The sequence below is a fragment of the Balaenoptera borealis genome (genome assembly GCF_965194805.1).
Source record: "Balaenoptera borealis genome assembly, chromosome: 3".
Lineage (NCBI taxonomy): Eukaryota > Metazoa > Chordata > Mammalia > Artiodactyla > Balaenopteridae > Balaenoptera > Balaenoptera borealis.
This window is the reverse complement of record NC_138866.1, coordinates 22,002,751-22,021,879: the sequence shown is the minus strand read 5'-3', so window position 1 is coordinate 22,021,879 and position 19,129 is coordinate 22,002,751. Positions and strand designations below refer to the sequence as shown.

At 36.5% G+C, this 19,129-nt stretch overlaps 1 protein-coding gene across 4 annotated transcripts in view; it reads right to left on the bottom strand.

Annotated features, from left to right (window-relative positions):
- The window catches only part of CEP128 (centrosomal protein 128), a 444,997-nt gene that overhangs the window by 359,739 nt on the left and 66,129 nt on the right, over positions 1–19,129 (bottom strand). For all 4 annotated transcript variants that reach the window (XM_082384674.1, XM_082384675.1, XM_082384676.1 and 1 more), the window contains exon 9: positions 18,618–18,734. In XM_082384674.1, coding sequence (XP_082240800.1) covers positions 18,618–18,734 — 117 coding nt within the window. The remainder of the gene's footprint in view (positions 1–18,617; positions 18,735–19,129) is intronic.

The following is a 19,129-nucleotide window of genomic DNA, read 5'->3' as shown; positions in this document are numbered from 1 at the left end:
AAACAAACAAGATTAGCCAGACGAAGAACAAACAGCATTAGAACATCAGTGGAAAATGAATATAACTGGGGTGAGTAGACAACAGGGTGCAAAGGCAATGATTATTAAGGAGAAGAAAATGATAATTAGGGAAAAGTGTTTTAGATCTATATAATATAAAAATTTAGAGAACGTATCTTTGGGATACTTCTGTATAGCTTAGAAATATGAAATGTAGAAAATGGCATAAGACTATATGATTCCAGTGAAATAAACTCTCATATCAAATTGTAGTCTTTGTTTTACTACACATAAAAAGATTTTTCCTCAGCAGGAGGGAGAGAGAGAAGAAGAAAGGAATTATAACCCTGAATAGAAAGCCTGGAAGAAACTCTGACAAAAAGGCATAGAAATGACAGTTTTAGTGTTAAATATAACAGATGTCTTAATATGTACTACTCCATATGTCATATTTTATTTTTCAACAATGGAAAGCAACACCATCTCAAATTTAAGTTTTCAAATAGCAATAGTTAAATAATTAGATTTTTCAAGTTGCAATATCTGTGCCAAGTGTATTTTCAGGGAGCCCTAGGAGATGAGGTATTTGTATACATTATAATCATTTTTCAACAAAGTTTAGCAACTTTAATAAACAATGCCTGCAGGGTCACAATTGATGGTTCAATACTGACGACTAGTGGTCAAAAACATGTACTAATTCATTCATATTAAGTATTTATCCTATGATTTTTATCATCAAAATTTGAAACATGTAATGCAAATTATGTGAAAAACCTTAAAAGAACTTTCCTTACACACGTCTTGAAAATTACAAAAGAAAAAATTGTACCTGCAAAGTCTCTTAAAAAGTCTTTTCTGTCCATTATTTGCAATGTCCCCAAACCCCAGTCAATCAGCACCTGCTGTTGACCCATAATGGGAAAATTCCATAAAATGTCATTTATCTACATCCACACAGGTGAATTAACATGGTTTCAGAAATCCATAGTTATTTCAAGAGGTCTTACTTTTAGATTTCATGTATCTGTGCAGTTCTAATTCTTTTTCTAACTTTGTCTGCTAGAAACAAAGAGAGCAGAAATCCAGCTGTCCTAAATTTTTGACATAATTTGAAAAACAGTAACCTACTATATCAAAATGTTTTTATAAAGTTGAAATATTTAAAACTTAATTGTGATTGAATTCTTGAAGAATGTTTGTGGGATTTGGTTTAAATCATTTAAACTGTTACATATTAAACTTCAAAGAAGCTAAAATTTGTTGATTTACACTTTCTGCTCTGCAAGAATAAGAGCCACAGAATAATACAAAAATGTATACAAACCTTTGAAAGAAAACTTTTTTTTTTTTTTTTTTACCAAGAACGTTATATGCAGCTAAATGGTTATTTACATTTGAAAGTAGCCTTCATTTTCCAACGACTATTCACAGAATGTCTGTGGTGTGATAAACAGCATACCACAGCCCCAGAAACAGGCATGATGCATGAACTTCCTGCCAGTGGAGGAAGAACTATTCAATACAGTAACCTAAGTAGTTATGTTTTATGAGAAGACACCCAATAACATAAGTAAACAAATCACAACTACAGGTGATGTAAAGTACTATTAAAAAATAAAGTAACATGACAATGACAAGGAACAACAGGGCAGAAAGGGGCTATTTTAGAAAAGGGGGCAGGAAAGTTTTCTCTGAAGAGGTGGCAATTAAACCTGAAGGATGAAAAAGGATAAGTTACACTGAGAATCAGAAGAAAAATGGTCGAATAAGACAATGAGAGGAAATCACTGTGCCTGGAATATGTATTTCTTAGAAAAATTTGTAGCGTCACACATAAACATTTAAAAAAAAAACAGAAAATGTTTAATTTGTTTACTCATAAAATACCAAATAACCAACAATGGTACTAAGCCAAATGGGAAGTTTCAACAAATTTCAAAGGAATTTAAAGATAAACAGTAAAAAGTTAAAAATTAAGCATACATACATATTTGAAAATTCCAAAAGGCACTCCTAGGTCTTGAATTATAGAAGAAACCATAATAGAAACTATGAAATTTAGAAATAAACTATCATAAAATAATAGCATCTCAAAACACAGGGTAATTTGTTCATAAATTTACAGCATTTATTTTAAAAAACAGACAAGTCAACTATTTAACTTGCAAGTCTGAAAAATAAAACAGCAATCCTAAAAATGAAAAATCAGAAAAAAAGTAATAGCGTTAAAGGCGGAAGTTGATGAAGTAATAAACAAAGCTAGTCAAAACAAAAACTAATAAAATAATCATGTCTAGTAAGACTAATAAAGAAAAAGAGAAAAAAATAACTAAATAATATTAAAGAGAAAGGATACAGCTTCAGTACAAGATTGAAAAAATAATATAGCAGGGCTATGACTGCTTCTTTAAATATCAAAACACAACAAAATGGATAACTTATAAAATCAGGAATAATTACCAAACTGACTTAAAAAATAAAAAGGTTATATTGATATAAACCAAAAAACATTGAAGAAGTTGAAAATCTCAGCCACCAAAAAGACAACAGGTACCAATGATTACATGTGTGAATTTTAACAAACATTCAAGAAATAGACAATCCTTCTCTTAAACAGCCAGGGAAGAGAAAAAGAAGGAATCTATCTAATTCATTTTATGAGATTAATGTAACCTTGCTTTCAAAACCAAAAAAGGTAATGCAAAGAACATATAACTGATCTCAATCATAAACATAAATATAAACATACTAAAGAAAAGACAAGGAAATTAATTCAGCAACGTACAAAAAAATAATATATTATGGCCAAATAAAGTTCTCAGGAATGCAAGGAGAGCTCAGCATCTACTGATAGAGTCAAATGCATTTAAATATTAAAAGAGAAAGACAGCAGCAAGAATATTTGATAAATTTCACAACCCATTCATGGTTTTTTAAAAAATCAACCTCTCTTGGCAACCTACAAATAGAAGGCAATATTCTTTATCTGATAAAGGATAGCACTCAAAACCAGGAGCAAACACCAAACCATAAGGTTAACACTTTAGAAGCATTTCTATAAATAAAGGATTCTTGCTATCTTTGCTTATATTCAACACTGCATTTGAGTTTCTAGCCAGTGCAATAAAACCACAACAAAAGAAGAATTATAAGGAAAGAAATTAAATTGCCTTTAATTTCAAATGATATGATTAGCTACACAGTAGACAATATGTCAGTAAAGCTACTAACAAATTATAAGAGCTAATAAGATAATTAAGCAAAAACGCTGGATAAAAGAGCCACATATAAAACCAACTGCACTCTTGTATACTACAAATAACCAATCAGAGTTGCAATAAAAGAAAATATCCCCCCCACAATTAAAAAGAAAAACCATAAGGTACCAAGGAATAAGTCTAAGATGTATGAGATTGTTATACAGACAATTATAAAACATTATTGAAGAACATTAGAAAACACCTTCTCTTCAAATTAATCTACGTATCTAATACAATTACAATCAAAATGCCTGCAGAATTTTTCATGAAACATGACAAGAGACTTTCATTATCATTTACCAAATTATAATGAAAGCTCTAATAATGGAGACAACATGTTATCAGTTCAGGGACAGACAAACAGATCAAAGCACATAGAACTCAGACAGATATCATGCAACACTGTAAAGCAGAAGTGGCACTTAAACCAGAGGGAAAAGAAGAAATTATTCAGAAAGGATGCTGAGGCAACTCATCAGTCACATAAGAAATAACTTAAGACTCCTTCCTCCTGCCATTAAAAAAGTTAAATTCCTGGAAGAAAACTCAAATAATCCAGTATTTTTAAATGAGCAAAATTTATAAACAGGCTATCTGTATAGGCACAAATGAAAACTGCCAGCAAATCTGTGAAAAGATGTTCAAATTCACGAATAGGAAATGCAAATAAACATAAAAATGAGTTAACACTTAATCCTCATCAGCTTGGCAAAAATTAAAAAGAATTATAACCACTATTAATGGTAGGAATGTGGGGAAAAGGGCCACTCTCAGCTATTTTGCTGACAGAAACATGCAGAGTTAGAACCATTTGGAAAAATAATCTGGTAACATCTATTATACTAAAAGATCTGTCCATGGTAATAAAAGATTAAGTTGGAACAACATCAGCTAGTTGGAGGAATTTCCAGAGAGTATTGATGAGAGAAGAAAGCAAGATGCAGAAATGTATATACAATGTGATCAGTTTTTATTAAAATAAAAACATACCAACAAAAGCCCCTATATATATATATATACAAAGTGTATATATTAATAGTTTGTACGTATCTGTCCAGGATAATTAAGAGCACAAAGAAAAATATAAAGGGATATCCCAGGCTGTTTACACTAGTTCTTTTTATTTTAGGGAGTAGGGGTAGTGATTGATGGTGAAAAGAACAGAGGGGAAGAAACAAGGAAAAAATGAGCCAAGCAAATAAATAAATAAAGCTGCATTAAAAAAAGAGAAAAAAAAAAGAGGCTGTTTGTACAAGCATTTATGATATGAACACATTTAGTTATGCATTAATTTAAATTAAATATAAAAAATACTTTTTATACGAAATGCAAACATTGAAAACAACCATATGAGAAACAAAACTAGTTAAACATTGGATCAAAACAATGCATTAGGGTCTTCCCTGGTGGCGCAGTGGTTAACAATCTGCCTGCCAGTGCAGGGGACACAGGTTTGAGCCCTGGTCCAGGAAGATCCCACATGCTGCGGAGCAACTAAGCCCGTGTGCCACAACTACTGAGCCTGCGCTCTAGAGCCCGTGAGCCACAACTACTGAGCCCGCAAGCCACAACTACTGAAGCCCACGCACCTAGAGCCCGTGCTCTGCAGCAAGAGAAGCCACCACAATGAGAAGACCGTGCACCGCGACGAAGAGTAGCCCCTGCTCGCTGCAACTACAGAAAGCCCGTGTGCAGCAACGAAGACCCAACGCAGCCAAAAATAAAATTAAATAAATAAATAAATTTATTTTAAAAACCAATGCATCAGTACGGTCACTACTTAAAGAATTCAACAAATATTTATTAAGAGCCTACTATGTTAAATGCTAGAAATAAAAAATTCTCAAAACAAGTACAATTAAAAGAGACAATACATCAAGAAATGGTAATTAACAGTAATAATCTGAGACTAAAAACCTCACCTCACATAGGATATATTACCAGAAACTGAACAGTGAAAAGAAAAAAAGCCATCTTTGCAGAAGAAGGAGAAAAATAGTCAATGGGATTAAGGTCCATTAAAAGAATAAAAATTGTGACTCAAAATAAGGCCCAAATTTCTTCTACACACACAGTTTCACCCCCTAAAGAATGAACACTAGAGCATAAGTTTTTGAATTTTCCCTTGCTACACACATTCTCCTACAGAGTAGTACATATGTGGTTGTTCTAGTGTGATACTCAGTGCTTTCAGCCCCTTGTTAGTCTGGGGCCCTGTGTGTCACCCTGCCTGGGTCACTCTCTGCCTATTATACTCCACCTGGTCACCTGAGCCCGACAAAGGACTGAATTCTACAGCTCACATCCCAACAACTGCAAAACTGAGGTGCCTCCTCCGAGCTTTCCTTGTGCTTTCCACAGAACTTGTGTTTTATTTTTAAACTCTCCTTTACTTGTAAATTCCACTGTTTTTTCTCAATGTCCAGGGAGGCTATTGGTATGGTCAATGTGAGGGTGATTTAATGTGCACTTATAAAAAAAGTATCTAATAATATCAATGGGGAAAGGGAAGCTTATGCTATGAAGTAAATATGTGAAAATGTGGGGCATACCTACAAAAGTTTTGCAATTCATCCTTGGAAAAGTAAGTGAAGGGAGTCTAAAATCTAGCAGACTCAGAAAGGCCTCTATAATTCCAAATCAAGTAGGGAAGTCCCTAAAGGAAGAGCGGGAGAAAGGGTTAAGGAGGCCATGTTAAAACATTTAGCGGACTAGGATCTCCTCTGAACTGGCTCAGAAGTCTCAAGGGAGATGGTAAAGCTATTAAGAGGACATTAGGAAAACATTCTTGGCTTCAATGGAAGCTTCTCCCTTGATGAGTCCAAACTAAATACATTAATAAACAGTACCCAAGGCTTTTCTTAGTTGAAGTAGCCATATCAGTCAGTATCTCTGGAGCCACAATGACATTTCTGGAAGGAACGAATAGCTATTTGTTCATTAGGTTTTTCACAATTGATATAGATGCCAAAAGATGAAGGAAAATACTGGGGGAAAAAAATCTATCAATTAATTTTTCTGTATATGGCCTTATTTTATTGACGAGACTCACATAATCTGGTTTTCTATCAGAGCACAGACTGAAAACCACTGACCCTAGCTCCAACATTACACTGAATTCCTCACTTAGTCTTCACTATCTTCTATAAGATTCCATGCCCTGCCTGCCCCATGTGTTTCTCCATGAAACAGTTTTAAACCTTAAGGAACCTGATTCACTTTAGGTTATATGCAAGCATGGAATATTCTTGGTGGGGGAAGATCAGGGAACTAGCACTTTAATACGCTACAAAATGTTCTGAAAAACATATACAAATATACACCCAGCATTTATCTCATGTTTTTCATTTTATGGAATTCAATTGAAAAAGAACAAATAACATTCAATTTATAAGAAAGAGCTAATAAGAAAAACAAGTCGGGAATTCCCAAGATGCCATAGTCAAGAGTTAGAAATGTTATCTAAGATTTATGTAAATTGTGTACCTGCAAAAGAGTTCTGATTTGGACTTACCATCTAATAAATACCTCTTTCATGTCCGTTCGTACCTCATGCCACTAAATTTAACTAATCAAAGTTACCTTACTATCAAGTGTCTGATCAAAAGGAATTTGTAATATGACAAATGTACCCTAATGTTAAACAAACACTTTATTGTTTTCACAGTGGTTCAACAAGGCAAGACTGATGGTTACAGGCTTAATATTTGAATGCAATTAGTAAAAGTTCAGAGAACAACCATTCAAAATTTAAAAGAGCTATATGAGTGGTGCTGGGAAAATTGGACAGCTACCTGTAAAAGAATGAAATTAGAACATTCTCTAACACCATACACAAAAATAAACTCAAAATGGATTAAAGACCTAAATGTATTGGGTTGACCAAAAAGTGCATTTGTTTTTTTCCGTAAGATGGCTCCAGTAGCACTTAGTTGTCTTTAACTTCATTTGAAACAATTTTGTTAGATTGTATTGTGACAGCTGTCATATCAGTGTGCGTTTTAAAACAAACTTACAAAACTGGTGAATTTTTGTGTAGCCATTTTAATATTGAAGATGGAAGAAAAAAGCAACGTTTTCGGCCTATTATGATTTATTATTTCAAGAAAGGTAAAAATGCAACGTTTCAGTTGGAAGATTTGTACAGTGTATGGACAAGGCGCTGTGACTAAGCGAACATGTCAAAAGTGGTTTGCGAAGTTTCGTGCTGGAGATTTCTCACTGGACAATGCTCCAGGGTCGGGTAGACCAGTTGAAGTTGATAGCGATCAAATAGAGACGTTTATAGAGAACAATCAACGTTACACCACGTGGTAGATAGCTCACATACTCAAAATATCCAAATCAAGCATTGAAAATCATTTGCACCAGCTTGGTTATGTTCATTGCTTTGATGTTTGGGTTCCACATAAGCTAAGCAAAAAAAACCTTCTTGACCGTATTTCCACATGCGATTCTCTACTTGAGACATAACGAACATGTTCCATTTTTTAAAAAATTGTGATGGGCAATGAAAAGTGGATACTGTACAACAATGTGGAATGGAAAAGATGGTGGGGCAAGCGAAATGAACCACCACCAGCCACACCAAAGGCCGGTCTTCATCCAAAGAAGGTGATGTTGTGTATATGGTGGGATTGGAAGGGAGTCCTCTATTATGAACTTTTTCTGGAAAACCAAACGATTAATTCCAACAAGTACTGCTCCCAATTAGACCAACTGAAAGTAGCACTCGACGAAAAGCGTCTGGAATTAGTCAACAGGAAACGCATAATCTTCCATCAAGATACCGCAAGACAACATGTTTCTTTGACGACCAGGCAAAAACTGTTACAGCTTGGCTGGGAAGTTCTGATTCATCTGCCGTATTCACCAGACATTGCACATTCAGATTGCCATTTATTTCGGTCTTTACAGAATTCTCTTAATGGAAAAAATAACAATTTCCTGGAAGACTGTAAAAGGCACCTGGAACAGTTCTTTGGTCAAAAAGATAAAACGTTTTAGGAAGATGGAATTATGACACTGCCTGAAAAAATGGCAGAGGGTAGTGGAACAAAATGGTGAATCCGTTGTTCAATAAAGTTCTTGGTGAAAATGAAAAATGTGTCTTTCATTTTTATTTTAAAAACCAAAGGAACCGTTTGGTCAACCCAATAGGAACAGATACTCTAAAATTCCTAGAGGAAAACTTAGGCAGTACACTCTTTGACATAAATCACAGCAATATTTTTTTGGATCTGCCTCCTAGAGTAATGGAAATAAAAGCAAAAATAAACAAATGGGACCTAATTAAACTTAAAAGCTTTTGCACAACAAAGGAAACCATAAACAAAACAAAAAGATAACCTATGGAATGGGAGAAAATATTTGCAAAGGATGTGACCGACAGGGGATTATTTTCCAAAATTTACAAGCAGCTCATGCAGCTCAATATCAAAAAAACAAACAACCCAATCGAAAAATGGGCAGAAGACCTAAAGAAACATTTCTCCAAGGAAGACAAACAGATTACCTACAGACACATGAAAAGATGCTCAACAACACTAATTATTAGAGAAATGCAAATCAAAACTACAACGAGGTATCACCACATCCCGGTCAGAATGGCCATCATCAAAAAGTCTACAACTAATAAATGCTGGATAGAATGTGGAGAAAAGGGAACCCTCCTACATTGTTGGTGGGAATGTAAATTGGTACAGCCACTATGAAGAACAGTACAGAGGTTCCTTTAAAAACTAAAAGTAGCATTACCATACGGTCCAGCAATGCCACTCTTTCCATATATCTGGAAAAGACAAAAACTCTAATTCGAAAAGATACATGCACCCCAATGTTCAAAGCAGCATTATTTACAATAGCCAAGACATGGAAGCAACCTAAATGTCCATCAATAGAGGAATGGATAAAGAAGATGTGGTACATATATACAATGGAATATTACTCAACCATAAGGAAGAATGAAATAATGCCATTTGCAGCAACATGGATGGAACTAAAGATTATCGTACTAAGTGAAGTAAGTCAGAGAAAGACAAATATCACCTGATATCACTTATATGTGGAATCTAAAAAAGAAAAATGATACAAACGAACTTATTTACAAAACAGAAATAGACTCACAAACATAGAAAGCAAACTTATGGTTACCAAAGGGGAAAGGGGGTAGAGGAGGGATAAATTAGGAGTTTCGGATTAACAGATAAACAGTACTATATATAAAACAGATAAACAACAAAGTCCTGCTGTATAGCACAGGGAACTATATTCAATATCTTGTAATAACCTATAATGGAAAATAATCTGAAAAAAAATACATATATATATATATATAACTGAATCACTTTGCTGTACACCAGAAACTAACACAACATTGTAAATCAACTATACCTTAGTTAAAAATATATATAGAGATTTTTTAAAAGCTACGTGAAAAGAATATTATTGCACAACTAATAAAACATTCATCTCTCTAAAGAGACCTCTACTGAGAAATGAAAACAATGTTGTTTAAAATGTGATATATGAGTTTGGAAGGCCAGGGAAGGCCCTCACCAAGTTAAGAAAATCTGACATTCATGTGCCAGCAGTAGCACATAAGTAGTTGAGCTTCACCAAAGGAAGTGGATTCCAGAGCGTGTGCTTAGCCCTTTTGCTTAGACCAGGAAGAAAGAAAAGAAGGAGAAGAAAAAAACAAACAGAAAAGAGTGAACAATTCTTTAAAAACTCTAAACAAGAAAAGGAGAGTGGCTTTCCCTCAACCAATTTCCAATGACTAATACTGTGATTTTCATTAAATGGGAACAGATAAAGCTCCGAGGACCTAAGAACCTCATTAGATCACTAAAAAGAAGCAAGTTTTATTAGCCAAAACCACAGATTGCCTCCCTATAATACATTATACCTAGAAATCGCCAACATTCTGGAATTTTCAATGATTACTCCTAATTAAGAGATTATGACTTTTGAATGTCATAATTTTCACTAACATTGAATTATACATTTTAGGGAGACAGGAGAACATAGTGGCTAAAAGTCCAGGCCTACTTACTCACCTACAGATTCAATTTTTCACCATAGCCAGAAACAAAACATATAAATTACTATTATCATACAGTATAGATATAGCCATAAGTTTTTTTTTTTTTTAATATATTTATTTATTTATTTATTTATTTTTGGGTGTGTTGGGTCTTCGTTTCTGTGCGAGGGCTTTCTCTAGTTGCAGCGAGCAGGGACCACTCTTCATCGCGGTGCGCGGGCCTCTCACTGTTGCGGCCTCTCCTGTTGCTGAGCACAGGCTCCAGATGCGCAGGCTCAGTAGTTGTGGCTCATGGGCCCAGATGCTCCGCGGCATGTGGGATCTTCCCAGACCAGGGCTCAAACCCGTGTCCCCTGCATTGGCAGGCAGATTCTCAACCACTGCGCCACCAGGGAAGCCCCCATAAGTATTTTTTAACATCAAAAAGAAAGCAAAGTATTTTCTCTCCTTAAACGTGACCCTTCCAGAACAGTCTAAGCCACTTAACTTGTGAGTAGGAAAACGCATCAGGCTAAATTAATCCTTTCCAGTTTCCATTGCACTGTTTAATCCAAAACCACCTATTAAAAGCATATAGGTCACCACTTATATTAATGTGATAAAATATGAAATTAAACATTTCTTATCAATAGTGATCCTCTATTGTACTGTCAGAGATGGAATTCCAAATCATTGCTCAAGCTTTTAGTCAAATTGACAATTACAATGCAAATATTCAGGCTCTGGTTTCTCAAGAATAGGGGTGGGAAGCAATCTTCCTCTCCCTTTCTTTGTAATTTTGTACATTCTGCAAAGACAGTAGAATATAAGCATGGAAAATTTCTCTAATTTTCTCTTGTAAAAAAGAACAATTGTCATTTCAGTACTATTCTTATGCTCACCAGATGCAATGTGCTTTGAGAACAAATGTATAAAAATCAAGGTTTAAAAAAAAGGCTACCCACATGCTGTATCTAATTATTCAACAAAGTATCCTCTTCAAAGTAATTACCAACTAACAAGGGTATGCTTCCTTTTGTGAAATGGAGGAAAAATGGAATTTTAGAAAGATCTGCTTTTGTTTTCTGTCAGCTTACATTATAATTTCAGGTTTGCAATTTTTTTTCCTAATTTTCAACTGGCATGTCTTCTAATACTTAAAAAAATTTTTAATCTGTCAAGTTAAAAGGGTTAATGATCTTCAAGCACACATAAGTGCATCTGTAGAACATCACTTTTAGAGAAAACCACTTTGTAAAAGAAAAAAACGTTCCTTTTGTTTTTAAATCTTTTGGTTTTCTTGTTGTTTCTAATTTTTTACACTTTATAAATCTAAGAAACATTTAAAAGGAATCACAAGTTTTCTATGACAGTTATAAAACACAAACAATATAATGAGAATTCACAAACCTATACCAATAATAATGAATGAATGAATGAATGAATGAGTGGAGAAAAAGACAAGCCCTTCCTGACAGTAGGAATCCAACTAATAAATGTGAAAGGAATGACAGAATATTTTTTAAATCACTGTTTAGTATCACCTATAGTAGTAACTGTTTCACAAAAGAATCATCAATAGCTGCTAAAATTTGTAGGTGAAAATTTGATGAGAAATAAGCAATTTTCAAGTTTTAAAGAGCCTCCCCATAAGACAAATAATTTAAAAGGCATAATATAGTAACTTCACAGTAGAGAAACCTGGCAAGCAACACCTTAACCAATGATCAGTTTTTACCAGTATTGGGACAAATCAACACTACATGCCTCCTGATATGATACCCTGGGAAAAACACAACAACAATTCTCCGGGTTTCCTGCCAAAAGCCTATAACCTAATCTAGTCATGAGGAAAAAAATCAACAAACCTAAAACAAAAGACATTCTACAAAATAACTGGCTAGTACTCTGCAAAATTGTCAAGGTCATGAATGACAAAGAAAAACTGAAAATCTGTTCCAGATTAAAGGAGACTAAAGAGACATGATGGTCAAATGCTATATGTAATCCTGTATTGTATCTTGGACCAGAAAAGAACTTTAAGTGGCAAAATTAGAATAAAACCTATAGGTTGGGGGGTGCTTCAAGATGGCGGAGGAGTAAGACGTGGAGATCACCTTCCTCCCCACAAATACATCAAAAATACATCTACATGTGGAACAACTCCTACAGAACACCTACTGAACACTGGCAGAAGACCTCAGACTTCCCAAAAGGCAAGAAACTCCCCACGTACCTGGGTAGGGCAAAAGAAAAAAGAAAAAACAGAGACAGAAGAATAGGGACGGGACCTGCACCAGTGGGAGGGAGCTGTGGAGCAAAAGTTTCCACACACTAGGAAGCCCCTTCACTGGCAGAGACAGGGGGAGGGCGGTGGGGGGGAAGCTTCGGAGCCACAGAGGAGAGTGCAGCAACATGGGTGCAGAGGGCAAAGCGGAGAGATTCCCACACAGAGGATAGGTGCCGACCAGCACTCACCAGCCCGAGAGGCTTGTCTGTTCACCCGCCGGGGCGGGCGGGGGCTGGGAGCTGAGGCTCGGGCTTCAGAGGTCAGACCGCAAGAAGAGGACTGGGGTTGGCTGCGTAAACACAGCCTGAAGGGGGCTAGTGCACCACAGCTAGCCGGGAGGGAGTCCAGGAAAAAGTCTGGAACTGTCTAAGAGTCAAGAGACCATTGTTTCAGGGTGCGCAAGGAAAGGGGATTCAAGCACCGCCTAAACGAGCTTCAGAGACAGGCGCGAGCCACGGCTATCAGTGCAGACACCAGAGATGGGCATGAAACGCTAACGCTGCTGCTGCAGCCACCACAAGTCCTGTGTGCAAGCACAGGTCACTATCCACACCTCCCCTCCTGGGAGCCTGTGCAGCCTGCCACTGCCAGGGTCCCGTGATCCAGGGACAACTTCCCTGGGAGAACACACAGCGTGCCCCAGGCTGTTGCAACGTCATGCCAGCCTCTGCCGCCACAGGCTCACCCTGCATTCCATACCCCTCCCTCCTCCAGGCCTAAGTGAGCCAGAGGCCCCTAATCAGCTGCTACTTTAACCCCCTCCTGTGTGGGCAGGGAACAGACACGCTTAGGCAACCTACACACAGAGGTGAGGCCAAAACCAAAGCTGAACCCCAGGAGCTGTGCAAACAAAGAAGAGAAAGGGAAATTTCTCCATGAAGCCTCAGGAGCAGTGGATTAAATCCCCAGAGTCAACTTGATGTACCCTGCATCTGTGGAATACCTGAATAGACAACGAGTCATCCCAAAAGTGAGGCAGTGGACTTCGGGAGCAACTGTAGACTTGGGGTTTGCTGTCTGTGACTGCCTTGTTTCTGATTTTTATGTTTGTCTCAGTATAGTTTTTAGCGCTTGATATCATTGGTGGATTTGTTTATTGGTTTGGTTGCTCTCTTCTTTCTTTACTTCTTTTTAATTTTTTTATGTTAATAATTATTTTACTTTAATTATTTTATTTTTTTAAATTTTTTTAAATTTTTTCTTTCTGTTTTTCTCCCTCTTCTTCTGAGCCGTGTCGTTGACAGGGTCTTGGTGCTCCAGCCTGCTGTCAGGCCTGAGCCTCTGAAGTGGGAGAGCCAAGTTAAGGACACTGGACCACGAGAGACCTCCAGACCCCATGTAATATCAATCGGCAAGAGCTCTCCCAGAGACCTCCATCTCAATGCTAAGACCCAGCTCTACTCAACAGCCAGCAAGCTCCAGTGCTGGACACCCCATGCCAAACAACTAGCAAGATAGGAGCACAACTCCACCCATTAGCAGAGAGGCTGCCTAAAATCATACCAAGTTCACAGACACCCCAAAACACACCACCGGATGTGGCCCTGCCCACCAGAAAGACAAGATCGAGCCCCACCCAACAGAACACAGGCACCAGTCCCCTCCACCAGGAAGCCTACACAAGCCCCTGAACCAACCTTACCCACTGGGGGCAGACACCAAAAAACAACGGGAACTATGAACCTGTAGACTGAGAAAAGGAGACACAAAACACACTAAGTTCAGCAAAATGAGAAGACAAAGAAACGCATAGCAGAAGAAGGAGCAAGGTAAAAACCCACCAAACAAGAAACAAGAAAAATCTCAAATAAACAACCTAAACTTACACCTAAAGCAATTAGAAAGAGAACAAAAAAACCCCAAAATTAGCAGAAGGAAAGAAATCATAAAGATCAGATCAGAAATAAATGAAAAAGAAATGAAGGAAACAATAGCAAAGATCAATAAAAGTAAAAGCTGGTTTTTTGAGAAGATAAACAAAATTGATAAACCATTAGCCAGACTCATCAAGAAAAAAAGGGAGAAGACTCAAATCAACAGAATTAGAAATGAAAAAGGAGAAGTAACAACTGACACTGCAGAAATACAAAGGATCATGAGAGATTACTACAAGCAACTATATGCCAATAAAATGGACAACTTCGAAGAAATGGACGAGTTCTTAGAAAAGCACAAGCTTCCGAGACTGAACCAGGAAGAAACAGAAAATATAAACAGACCAATCAAGCACTGAAATTGAAACTGTGATTAAAACTCTTCCAACAAACAAAAGCCCAGGACCAGATGGCTTCACAGGTGAATTCTATCAAACATTTAGAGAAGAGCTAACACCCATCCTTCTCAAACTCTTCCAAAATATTGCAGAGGGAGGAATACCCCCAAACTCATTCTACGAGGCCACCATCACCCTGATACCAAAACCAGACAAAGATCTCACAAAAAAAGAAAACTACAGACCAATATCACTGATGAACATAGATGCAAAAATCCTCAACAAAATACTAGCTAATAGAATACAACAGCACATTAAAAGGATCATACACCATGATCAAGTGGGGTTTATCCCAGGAATGCAAGGATTCTTCAATATACGCAAATCAATCAATGTGATAAACCATATTAACAAACCGAAGGAGAAAAACCATATGATCATCTCAATAGATGCAGAAAAAGCTTTTGACAAAATTCAACACCCATTTATGATAAAAACTCTCCAGAAAGTAGGCATAGAGGGAACTTACCTCAACATAATAAAGGTCATATATGACAAACCCACAGCCAACATCGTTCTCAATGGTGAAAAACTGAAACCATTTCCTTTAAGATCAAGAACAAGACATGGTTGCCCACTCTTACCACTATTATTCAGCATAGTTTTAGAGGTATTAGCCACAGCAGTCAGAGAAGAAAAAAGAAATAAAAGGAATCCAAATGGGAAAAGAAGAAGTAAAACTGTCCCTGCTTGCAGATGACATGATACTATACACAGAGAATCCTAAAGATGCCACCAGAAAACTACTAGAGCTAATCAATGCATTTGGTAAAGTAGCAGGATACAAAATTAATACACAGAAATCTCTTGCATTCCTATACACTAATGATGAAAAATCTGAAAGAGAAATTAAGGAAACACTTCCATTTACCACTGCAACAAAAAGAATAAAATACCTAGGAATAAACCTACCTAAGGAAACAAAAGACCTGTTTGTAGAAAACTTTAAGACACTGATGAAAGAAATTAAAGATGATACAAACAGATGGAGAGATATACCATGTTCTTGGATAGGAAGAATCAACATTGTGAAAATGACCATACTACCCAAAGCAATCTACAGATTCAATGCAATCCCTATCAAACTACCAATGGCAGTTTTCACAGAACTACAACAAAAAATTTCACAACTTGTATGGAAACACAAAAGACCCCGAATAGCCAAAGCAATCTTGAGAAAGAAAAATGGAGCTGGAGGAATCAGGCTCCCAGGCTTCAGACTATACCACAAAGCTACAGTAATCAAGACAATATGGTACTGGCACAAAAACAGAAACATAGATCAGTGGAACAGGATAGAAAGCCCAGAGATAAACCAACACACATATGGTCACCTTATCTTTGAAAGGAGGCAAGAATATACAATGGAGAAAAGACAGCCTCTTCAATAAGTGGTGCTGGGAAAACTGGGCAGCTATATGTAAAAGAATGAAATTAGAACACATCCTAATACCACACACAAAAATAAGCTCAAAATGGATTAAAGACCTAAATATAAGGCCAGACATTATAAAACTCATACAGGAAAACATAGGCAGAACACTCTATGACATAAATCACAGCAAGATCCTTTTTGATCCACCTCTTAGGCAAATGGAAAAAAATAAATAAATAAACAAATGGGACCTAGTGAAACTTACAACCTTCTGCACAGCAAAGGAAACCATAAACAAGACGAAAAGACAACCCTCAGAATGGGAGAAAATATTTGCAAACGAAGCAACTGACAAAGGATTATTCTCCAAAATTTACAAGCAGCTCATGCAGCTCAAGATCAAAAAAACAAACCCAATCCAAAAATGGGCAGAAGACCTAAACTGACATTTCTCCAAAGAAGATATACAGATTGCCAACAAACACATGAAAGGATGCTCAACATCACTAATCATTAGAGAAATGCACATCAAAACCATAATGAGGTATCACCTCACAACAGTAAGAAGAGCCATCATCAAAAAATCTACAAACAGTAAATCCCGGAGAGGGTGTGGAGGAAAGCAAACCCTCTTGCACTGTTGGTGGGAATGTAAATTGATACAGCCACTATGGAGAACAGTATGGAGGTTCCTTAAAAAACTTAAAATAGAACTATCATGTGACCCAGCAATCCCACTACTGGGCATATACCCTGAAAAAACCATAATTCAAAAAGAGACACGTACCACAATGTTTACTGCAGCACTATTTACAATAGCCAAGACATGAAAGCAACCTAAGTGTCTATCGACAGATGAATGGATAAAGATGTGGCACATATATACAATGGAATATTACTGATCCATAAAAAGAAACAAAATTGAGTTATTTGTAGTGAGGTGGATGGACCTAGAGTCTCTCATACAGAGTGAAGTAAGTCAGAAAGAGAAAAACAAATACCGTATGCTAACACATATATGTGGAATCTAAAAAAAAGGAAAAAAAAAAAAGGTTCTGATGAACCTAGGGGCAGGACAGGAATAAGGACGCAGACGTACAGAATGGACTTGAGGACACGGGGAGGGGGAAGGGTAAGATGGGATGAAGTGAGAGAGTGGCATGGACATATATACACTACCAAATGTAAAACAGATAGCTAACGGGAAGCAGCCACATAGCACAGGGAGAGCAGCTCAGTGCTTTGTGACCACCTAGAGGGGTGGGATAGGGAGGGTGGGAGGGAGACTCAAGAGGGAGGGGATATGGAGATATATGTATACATATTGCTGATTCACCCTGTTATACAGCAGAAACTAATGCAACATTGTAAAGCAATTATACTCCAATAAAGATATAAAATAAATTAAAAAATTAAAAATTAAAAAAAAAACTATAGGTTAAATCATAGTATTGATCCAATGTTAATTTTCTGTGACTACAGAAGAGAATGTACACACCATATTATTTAGATTTAGAAGTATTTACATCATGTCAGCAACTAGCTCAAAAAAATTTTTAGATATACATATATATGGAGATACATATATAAAACAATAAAGCAAGTCTGGTAAAACATGAATACTGGGGGAATCGACGTAAAGGATATACAGAAATCCTTTGTTCTTATTATTCAACTTCTTCGTAAGTCTAAAATTTCGAAATAAAAATGTTACCTAAAGTGTAAGTAACCTGCGTTTTGAATTGGTTTGATGATAGTCTAGGCCAGGGATCCACAAACTTTTTCTATAAAGGGCCAGTCAATACTAATTTTAAGCTTTGTGGGCCATATGGTCTTTTTCACAACATCTCAACTCTGCCGTTGTGTCCCAAAAGCGCCCACAGACAAACTGAAAATGAATGGGAGTGGCTGCGTTTCAATAAAACTTTAATTTACAAAAATCGGCAATGGGACAGATTCAGCCCATAGGCCAGTTTGTTTACCCCTGGTCTAGTTCACACCAAAGAAAATTAATCCAAATAATTATACTTCCAGTTAACATGTATTCAGCACATGCTAGACACTACGTTAAGTGCTTTACCCACATTAACTTAGTTACCCCTGCACCAGTGTGATCAAGTAAATACTATTATTATTTCCATTTTCCACAGAGGAAATGGGCCTAGAGAAGTGAAGGAACTTGCCCAAGGTCACACAGCCAGTAAGGCGTAGACTCGGGGTTTGAACCAGGTAGGCTTGTCTTCACACAATGAACGTATAACCAATATGCTATACTTCTACAGACTGAACTATACTTTCACGTGCAACAACTAAGGAACTATAACCATTTTAACAATAGCTAAATAACCACCAAAACTCAAGATTTACATTCCGAGAAGGTATTTTTCACAAACCTCCTGTAGCTGCAAAGAAATAAGTCCCAGTTGATCCTGCCGTCTTTCCACCAGCTCTCTTTCTGTACGCATCTCTCTTTCTATTTCCTGAAGCCGTCGCTCTACCCGATCTGAAACCTTAACATGAATAAAGAGAAAAGTGAGATTACAGAACTGTTAGGCAAAAAAAGACTAAAACTGAAGAGATATTTTACGCCAGGTACACTATCGCCTAAAGCATTTAAGATTGGTTTATTTGTAGAATCCTTTTTAATGACACTATTATAAAACAGGTCACAAAAAAACTGACTAAAAGTTGCAATAGTAAACAGTCATTAGTCTCCAATTAATCCAAACCTGGATTCCAATAAAGGACTTAAATTTTCCAAAGTAGAATATAATATGTCAAAAGATCAGAGTGAAAAGTAATAAACTAGAAAAGAGTGCCCTCTGGTGAGTTAGAAGAAAAATACCTATTTTGCCTACAACTGCATTTATTACTCTATTAATGATAAACTGTTCTATCTACTTAG